Source organism: Sinocyclocheilus anshuiensis, unplaced genomic scaffold, assembly GCF_001515605.1.
Source record: "Sinocyclocheilus anshuiensis isolate Anshui unplaced genomic scaffold, SAMN03320099.WGS_v1.1 scaffold1303, whole genome shotgun sequence".
NCBI lineage: Eukaryota > Metazoa > Chordata > Actinopteri > Cypriniformes > Cyprinidae > Sinocyclocheilus > Sinocyclocheilus anshuiensis.
In genome coordinates, this window is record NW_015537954.1 from 405,162 (window position 1) to 415,102 (window position 9,941).

The following is a 9,941-nucleotide window of genomic DNA, read 5'->3' on the forward strand; positions in this document are numbered from 1 at the left end:
ATATATGTATATATGTATATATATATATATATATATATATATATATATTTGTATTCGATCCATTTCTTTTCTTATTATACAATTAACAAAAGCAAAAAAGGCCTCTAACACTAGCTTGCGCTATTCTTTTTCTAGCTGATCTGTTTTCTTTTTATTTATTATATAAATACATGTACTGCGTTAAGCTAACTGAGACTTGTTATAGCACTTGCGTATCATTGCTTGTAATGTATATATGAATACACACACATGCATGGATATATTTACGAAAAATATGTTTACATATTAAATATTTATATATAACAAATTATATTAATATAAATATATACACATGTAAACGCAAATATTTTCAAAACATACTGTATGTGTGTGAATTTATATATACATAATAAATATACACAGTACTAATACTCATACATATATTATGTACATAAAAACTTATTTTGGATGCGATTAATCGTTTGACAGCACTACTCATAGCCATTCAGAGAAAAAAGGGTTAGGGAATGATGAGAAATTGAATGTAGAATATTAAGTTATTCTGCATCACCATGCTGCTCTTAGTAAACATAGTTAGACTAAAACAGTGGACGACTATGCATGGTGTCAACCATTCTAAAGGGTCAGAATAAAAAAAATAAAAATAATAATAATAATGAAAAATACACATACATGACAGTGTATTTACCAGAGGCGGACAGTAACTAAGTACATTTACTTAAGTATTGTACTACTTGTTTATCAAGGCTGCATTAAACTGATCAAAAGTGAAGACATTTATAAATGTTACAAATAAATTCCATTTCAAATAAACGCTGTTCTTTTGAACTTTATATTCATCTGTGAATCCTGAAAAATAGAACAGATCATGGTTTCCACAAAAATATTGTGCAGCACAACTGTTTTCAACATTGATAATAATCATAAATGTTTCTCGAGCAGCAAATCAGCATATTAGAATGATTTCTGAAGATCATGTGACACTGAAGACTGGAGCAATGATGCTGAAAATACAGCTTTGATCACAGAAATAAATTACAGTTGAACAGATATTCACATAGAAAATAGCTATTTAAACTAATAATATTTTACTGTATTTTTGATCAAATAAATGCTGCCTTGGCGAGCAGAAGAGATCATCCTACAGACCCCAAACTTTTCAATGGCCTTTTTTCTTACCCGTCCCATGCTGAACTCTGACCTCAGGCCCCTCCCCTCTTACCTGCCAGTCTTGGTGAGCACAATAAGGGCGCTGGCGCAGCATTTGAAGGAGGACTCGACGGCACCCACAGCTACAGCATCTGAAGGGTCGCGGGTCAGATGGGTGGAGCGCCGCAGCTCCTCAAACAGCTGCCTATGGAACGTGGCTGCCTCTGCCTCGCGGGCGATCTGACAGCGCCACCCGGTGGAGGGAGGGGTTACACACAATCATACGGTCAATCACTCAGACATAGAGAAACGCAGAGAGAGACACCTGCACAGGAATGCTTACGCTAGTCCTGTACTGTTCCAAACAGTCACTTATTTATGATTTAAATAAATAATAATAAATTAAATGATCATATAGTGCTGGGCAATGATTAATCACATCAAAAATAAGTTTGTTTATATATGTGTGTGTACTCTGCATATTTATTATGTGTGTGTGTGTGTATATATATAGATATATAGAGAGAGAGACACATACATACAGTATACATTTAGAAAATACTTATATGGGTATAATTTATATTATACAGTCAAACCAAAATTTATTCAGACACCTTCAACATATCTCACATTATCACAGTTTTTTCACTATAGTTTAGAAAATGGTTATAAAATATGACAAGAACTCAGAGTCAAACTGTGTCAGAACAAATTCATCTTGATAATGTCAGATAACTTTGATAGAAAGGTATGTAATTAATTCGGTTGATTAGCTGTCAGCTGTTAAATTTAAGTACACAATTAGATAATACCAATTTAGGTCAACCAGTTACCAAGCAATGCTTAATTCAGTTCAGTCTGTGGTGTAAAAAGATCGCATTAGCAATTAAAGAAAAAACACTTACATTTAAAGGTCAAAGTGTCTGAATGATTTTTGGTTTCAAATTTTTATCAGTTTTACTGGTAGTCCACTGTATGAAGAATTTGTGGGTAAAATATGTCAGTTTACTTTATTTTGCTATCTTCACTTACATAAATGAACTATAGTGTCCTGCACCTACTAGTAAAAAAAAAAAATATATATATAAAAAATGATATCTGGTGACTGAATAATTTTTGGTTTGACTGTATATAAATATTTAATAGGCTATATAAACATAACATTTTTCTTAAATATATACACATGCATGTATGTGCATATATATATACATAATAAATATAAACAGTATTACGTACACAAAAACTTTTATTTTGTATGTAATTAATCGTTGCCCAGCACTATTACTATAATACATTAATATGATTTAAATCATAAAACAATGTACAAAATAAAGCTGATGTACAGCTTTATTGATTTTTTTACTGCAAAATATAATCTTTTTTAATCCTTGTGATTTTGGAATGCACTATGATTTGCAAATATAAAGGGAATTTTTAGGATTACAGACGGACATCCATAAATATTCAGCATGTGCCATGTGTCTCTCTCATTTCTCTCTCTTCCAGTCCTCTCCTGTCCCTGCTCTTCCTACTCTCTGACTGTGACAGATCTGGTTTTCACCATCACACCTGCCTACCTGCCAGACCCAGTGAGGACTACAAACGCAGAGGCCAGGATTTTAAAGGAGGCCTCCACAGCGCCAATGGCGATGGCCTCGGCGGGGTCGGTGGAGGGGGGCAAACAGCGACGCAGGTCCTCAAACACCAGCCGATGGAACATAGCCGCCTCTGCCTCGCGAGCGATCTGATGCAGCCGGCACGCGATACGACAGGAGGAACACAGCAGGGAGAGACAGAGAGGAAAGATACGCACATACATGAGATGAGAAGAGATCGAGAGTGAATCAAGAGTGAGAAGAGGGTAAAAGAGAGGTGGACACAGAAAAAACAAACAAACAGAGGAAACAAAAGGAGGAAATTAGTGCAGGTGTTAGTTCAGAGGAAAAGGTTAGTAGAAAAAAAACAAAATGAATATTAAAACACATCCAGACTCTCACATTAAATGCAAATTAATATTAATTAGAGCTAACCCAGCAACCATTAAATCATAGATATTATTTTCAATATGGACATAAATAAATCCGTGACCAGTAAAGTGTAAGTGATTTGTGATGATATCAGGATTAAAGAAACTAGGGATGCACAATATTAGATTTTTGCCGATATTTTTCAAATAATTTTGCCCGATAGCCGATATATATTTCCCTTTGTTTTGAAACACCAGGTCTCTCCTGCGTGGAAATTAACTAATTGTTTTTAATTTTGGTTATTTTTGAGCAAAAACCTAAGTTCTTTTTTTAATGAGAGTACATTGTAAACAGGTTTTCATAATCCATTTGAAAAAATACATTACATATAAATGAATAAATCTGTATAAATTATTTAAATTTACAAGTGCTTGTGATTTTTATTCATGTAAACTAGCTTCAAGCCTTTAAATTAAAACAGACTTGTGATTTTATGACATTGATACTGCTTTATTTATTCAGGAACACAAGCATCTTAATGATATTTGTGCATTTTACTTTGAGCTATCCGTCTTATTGGCAACGCATATCGGCATAATTTTTTCAAACCGATAACCTTCCTATAATATCGTGCATCCCTAAAAGAAACTCATATCATGCAAAAGCAAGTTAAAAGTCGCCAAACACAAGCCCAGGAGTGAATGAAGAAGAAAGGTTGAGCTCATCAAGACATCAAGGAAATAAGAGATCAAGCATGCTGGTTTTCAGAAAGCTTTGAGCTCACTCAGAATGAACAAACCAGCTTCAAGAAAATATGTTTGTTAAAGCCAAGGGATTTAATCTGCTGGTGAATATTTCCAAGTTCAGGAGTGTTTGGGCAAACATGTGACTGCTAACTCAAACATGCCAACCTTGAGCACAGTGCAGAGCACATGGATAGATTTAACAAGCTCACCAAGAACAGGCAGACAGAAAAAAAACCATTGTCTTCAATTTAAGATGGCTAAAATGTTAAAATGAACCGTGAGCTTCAGCGAAGGCTGTTGTCTGTAACTGACCCTGACACAACTCAGACAAACAAAACCAGCTAGTGAGAGCGAAACACATGCATATGAGAGAATGAAAGTCATGAAGGATGCTGTGGCATTAAAGAATTATTACGGGTTAAACAAAATATACAAGGGGGTCCAAAAGTCTGAGTGTACACTGAAAATGTGGGACTCGAATAGAATTTAAACCTTGGGGAAATAAGATTTTGTTTTGAAAATAAAATTAAACTAAATAAATGTTACAACATACAAATAATATTTCAGATTCTGGATTTTTTCTAGGTGACTAATTCAAATGTAAGTAAATGAGTGACATGCTTTATACAGACAGACATTCAGTTCTGTACAAAACACTTTCAAATTCATGTTAATTTAACATTTTTCTCAGTGATATAATTTGGAAAGAATTAGAAAAATGCAAAATGGTCTCTAGACTTTTGGACCCCATTTTATAAACAAATAACTTTTTTTACTGAAAGGTAAGTGGTTTAACAAAAAGACAAGCATCACATTTCTGCTTTTAAATGTCCCACAGACCTCCACTGTAAGTGCATTACTCTACATACAATTCGTTTTTTGTTTTTTATGAAGATGCTGTCCATTCTTGAGAAGCTGTATTTAACCCGTAAAATTTCTTTGGAAATTCCTTTTAGTATTTTTTTAAGATGAGTAAGTTGTGAGTGAAAACATGAGAAATGTGTGAGTCAGGTACTAAAAGGTTTAGCTGTGTAAGTGTTAAAGTTTGGGTCAGTAGGGGGCGCTCTCACCATGTGCTGGGTGCGTACAGCCTCCAGAGGATAGTCTCCCTTTGCAGTCTCTCCACTCAGCATGATGCAGTCGGCTCCATCCAGAACGGCGTTGGCCACATCGCTGCCCTCGGCACGCGTAGGGCGAGGCTTCTTGATCATGCTCTCCAACATCTATAAACACGCAAGACTTGAGATACAGAGAGCCTGTTTCATAGATGCACTAGTTCAGGAAGACCAACCATTACAAGAAAACGGCTCCTTTACTTTCATTAGAGCAATTAAACTGCAAGATAAATATTACAGAAGAGTATATTACGGACTTGCTTTCAGTTAAGATATATTTTCTGTAGAATGCATGCTAATATGTGTCCCTGGAGCACAAAAGCAGTCTTAAGTCGCTGGGGTATATTTGTAGCAATAGCCAACAATATACTGTACGGGTCAAAATTATACATTTTTCTTTTATGCCAAAAATCATTAGGATATTAAGTAAAGATCATGTTCCATGAAGATATTTTGTAAATTTCCTACCGTAAATATATCAAAACTCTAACAAACCATACATCAATGGAAAGCTTATTTATTCAGCTTGATATTCCGGTGATGTATAAATCTCAATTTCAAAGAATTGAAACCTTATGACTGGTTTTGTGGTCCAGGGTCACATATGGGGTTGTAGGTTAGCTGACCTGTGTGGCACAGATGATCGGCTTTCCTGCTTTGTTACAGCGACCAATCATCATCTTCTGGGCCAGAAACACCTTTTCTGTGGGGATTTCAATACCCAGGTCTCCTCGAGCGACCATGATGCCATCACTGGCCTCCATGATCTCATCAAACCTGGTTAATAAAACGAGATTCATTTTCACACATCTAATAGTGCATATTGAGTTTAGGGGTCGGTACACCTGCAGAAACAGGTGTAATCCGCTCACCTGCGCACACCCTCGTGGTTCTCCAGCTTGCTGATGATCTTGATGTTCTTGCCCTTCTCTCCCAGCACTCTACGCACCTCGCGCACATCAGACGCCTTGCGGATGAAGGAGGCAAAGATCATGTCGACTCCCATCTCCACGCCGAACTGCAGGTCCTTGATGTCTTTCTCTGACACGGCAGGCAGGTCGACTGCGGCACCCGGCAGATTGACACCCTTCTTACTACCCAGAGTTCCTCCATTCTCAATTTCACACACCAGATAGTTTGAGCCTGAGAAAGAGACAGGTATTATTCATCAAGCAGAAAAAGATGATTCTACACATTACACAGTGTCCACACTAGAAGCAAACAGCGTTGTGTCATGTTCATTAAACCACAGACTAATGACTTACAAATTCAACTCAAGACTATTGAGACTAACTCACTTTTACTGAATTTTTTTGAAAAAAAAAAAAAAATCAATAAAACATATATTTGACTGACTTATCACAGGGTTTCTGCAGGTTTTATGAAAGTACATTTAAGTCCGTTTAAGACCAAATGGAGAACATTTAAGGAATAATTGGAAGCAGACTTTTTAAATTTTAAAATGAAGTTTATGATTAAAACAAGAACAAATATTTGCCAGTATGTGACCCTGGACCACAAAACCAGTCATAAGGGTCAATTTTACAAATAATAACTGAAAGCGGAATAAATAAGCTTTCCATTGATGTATGGTTTGTTAGGATAGGACAATATTTGGCCGAGATACAACTATTTGAAAATCTGGAATCTGAGGGTGCAAAAAAATCTAAATATTGAGAAAATCACCTTTAAAGTTGTCCAAATGAAGTACTTAGCAATGCATATTACGAATCAAAAATTAAGTTTTAATATATTTACGGTAAGAAATTTACAAAATATCTTCATGGAACATGATCTTTACTTAATATCCTAATGATTTTTGGCATAAAAGAAAAATCGATAATTTTGACCCACACAATGTTTTTTCGGCTATTGCTAAAAATATACCCCAGCGACTTAAGACTGGTTTCACAGGGTCACATATGGTCAGAAAAAAAAAATTTAATTTTAAAGGGAAACCAAGTTTTTTTTTTGGACACCAATAACATTTATTCTAGTTTTACACAAACACACTTAATTTTGTTACATTTTAATGATTTAATTTAGTAATAGTATCTAGGTTAAAGGATGTTTAGATATTTACACTGGAAAACAAGACAAAAATAAACAAGGAAGATATTAATTTTATTGAAATGCATGCAACAATTAATGCCACAAATTTCCTTAACCTTCTTAATCTGCGGAAGGGCGAATTAAGACTAAGACATTTTTAACACCTGCAGAACCCCATCATCAATTATTTTCATTACCATGGCAAATCCATCACTCACCGATCTCCAGGACCTGGAGAGAAATGAGTCCATCATCAATATAGACCTTGCTGCCCACTTCAACCACCTTGGTGATGTTCTTGTAGTCCAGCCAGAGCGTTTCCTCATCGCAGTTCTCCATGAAAGAATCGTCCATGGTCACTTTGATCTTATTTCCCTTCTTCAGCTCGACCTCAGCCGTGCCGCTCTGGAGCAGACAGACAGATGCATACAACCATCACTATTAACCCATGCATTACCAACAGATAATTCAGCAGTGTATAGTGATCTTGCACCAGCGGATCAGTCTTTGTAGCAGCTGAACTGAAATGAGTAAACTCACCCCTTTAATGAGTCCGGTTCGGATTTCTGGTCCCTTGGTGTCCAGAGCAATGCCCACTGGCCTGTACTGGATGCTGCCCGGCTCGAAGGTGGCACAAGCTTCACGCACATTTTTAATAGTTTCACCGTGATACTGACAGACAGAAGAAATAAGAGATTAATAAAGCAAAGAAAGAGGTCACTGTAACACACTGTTTTTGTAACAGCTGAAAGAAAAATCGATAATTTTGACCCACACAATGTTTTTTCGGCTATTGCTAAAAATATACCCCAGCGACTTAAGACTGGTTTCACAGGGTCACATATGGTCAGAAAAAAAAAATTTAATTTTAAAGGGAAACCAAGTTTTTTTTTTGGACACCAATAACATTTATTCTAGTTTTACACAAACACACTTAATTTTGTTACATTTTAATGATTTAATTTAGTAATAGTATCTAGGTTAAAGGATGTTTAGATATTTACACTGGAAAACAAGACAAAAATAAACAAGGAAGATATTAATTTTATTGAAATGCATGCAACAATTAATGCCACAAATTTCCTTAACCTTCTTAATCTGCGGAAGGGCGAATTAAGACTAAGACATTTTTAACACCTGCAGAACCCCATCATCAATTATTTTCATTACCATGGCAAATCCATCACTCACCGATCTCCAGGACCTGGAGAGAAATGAGTCCATCATCAATATAGACCTTGCTGCCCACTTCAACCACCTTGGTGATGTTCTTGTAGTCCAGCCAGAGCGTTTCCTCATCGCAGTTCTCCATGAAAGAATCGTCCATGGTCACTTTGATCTTATTTCCCTTCTTCAGCTCGACCTCAGCCGTGCCGCTCTGGAGCAGACAGACAGATGCATACAACCATCACTATTAACCCATGCATTACCAACAGATAATTCAGCAGTGTATAGTGATCTTGCACCAGCGGATCAGTCTTTGTAGCAGCTGAACTGAAATGAGTAAACTCACCCCTTTAATGAGTCCGGTTCGGATTTCTGGTCCCTTGGTGTCCAGAGCAATGCCCACTGGCCTGTACTGGATGCTGCCCGGCTCGAAGGTGGCACAAGCTTCACGCACATTTTTAATAGTTTCACCGTGATACTGACAGACAGAAGAAATAAGAGATTAATAAAGCAAAGAAAGAGGTCACTGTAACACACTGTTTTTGTAACAGCTGATGTTGCACTTGAACGTCTCATCGCAGTACTATTTTTACCTGACAGCACAGGTTACGTCATTCTTATTCCCTCTTTGAACACGCTCACTCACACGCAGCTAAGCAACGGTCAAGGTGTGTGTCTAGACTAGCGAAACTGGGTTACTCTCTCCCACACACGACACACACACTCATGCACAAATGAGTAGACACTTAAGTGCGTGCATTGTGTGATATGACAGGACACAAAGTTAATCTGTTAGAGTTTGAGCTACTGACAATGCAGAAGAAGTCTGCTGTAATAAACCATGTTAGACGAGTACCTTTGGTCCATGACGTTAGTGGTGTCACACAGTTGTAATACTAATCACTAGTTTCAGTAGCTCTACATTCAAGGTCACTCTGTTGGGCAAATCCACAGGCCTGTGTTTGTTTAAGAGTGTGAAATTGTGTTAAATGGCAGAATTTGTTTAACCCAAAGCCCTCGATAAGACAAGTCACATAAGGGTCAGCTTTCAGGTACGAATGAATGTATGAGGGACAAAATGTCTTATATTGACAACGGTGATTGTTAATTGTTGACTTCCTTTACTAGTAGTATTAACTAAACATGCTCAAACATTTTTCGTTTAACCTTTTATCTGCAGTTTTTGGAATGAATGGGATGATTTTGCCCTAAATGAACCTTTCTGCTCCTAACATGGTAGACTGCAAACAGGCCAGAACTGGATCGGACTGCTTACGCTTGAGTAAATACAAAGAATGAATTCTATTCATGACACTTCTGTCTATCATTCAGAAATCTGAACCGGATTTTCTAATTGCAGCTCATGTCGTGATCCTGCAGAACTGCAAATGGCGTTCACTGTGAACAGCAGCACCAGTTCTGTTCACCAGCAACTCCTGTATGAACTATTAGTGTGCAAAAACCATCCACCCTTTATGCTGTTGAGACATGATAAGCTCTCCGCTGGGAAGGAACAGATAAACTATTTATAATAGCCTCACTGTAGATTAGGTTACACTCACTCTCTCGGTGACCTTTGACCCTGAATGCTTTAGCTGTTCTTTCAGCCTGTGAGCCTCAGAGACGTTCACATGGACAGTTTTAGCATCATTTCTGATAGAGAATGACAAGCATCCAGCAACTGCATAACTAATGCTGTATGTATATATATATATATGTATATATATGTATATATGTATATATAT

At 36.8% G+C, this 9,941-nt stretch overlaps 1 protein-coding gene across 2 annotated transcripts in view; it reads right to left on the bottom strand.

Moving 5' to 3' along the window:
* The window catches only part of LOC107665073 (pyruvate kinase PKM-like), a 15,485-nt gene that overhangs the window by 2,419 nt on the left and 3,125 nt on the right, over positions 1-9,941 (bottom strand). Inside the window, exons 3-8 of one of the 2 annotated variants that reach the window (XM_016455836.1) lie at positions 8,543-8,674; positions 8,221-8,407; positions 5,850-6,120; positions 5,604-5,754; positions 4,933-5,085; positions 1,223-1,389 (exon numbers count right to left, since the gene is read on the bottom strand). In XM_016455836.1, the coding sequence (XP_016311322.1) occupies positions 1,223-1,389; positions 4,933-5,085; positions 5,604-5,754; positions 5,850-6,120; positions 8,221-8,407; positions 8,543-8,674 (1,061 nt within the window). Of the gene's footprint in view, positions 1-1,222; positions 1,390-2,726; positions 2,894-4,932; positions 5,086-5,603; positions 5,755-5,849; positions 6,121-8,220; positions 8,408-8,542; positions 8,675-9,941 lie in introns of both variants that reach the window. The other variant, XM_016455830.1, reaches the window with a different exon arrangement.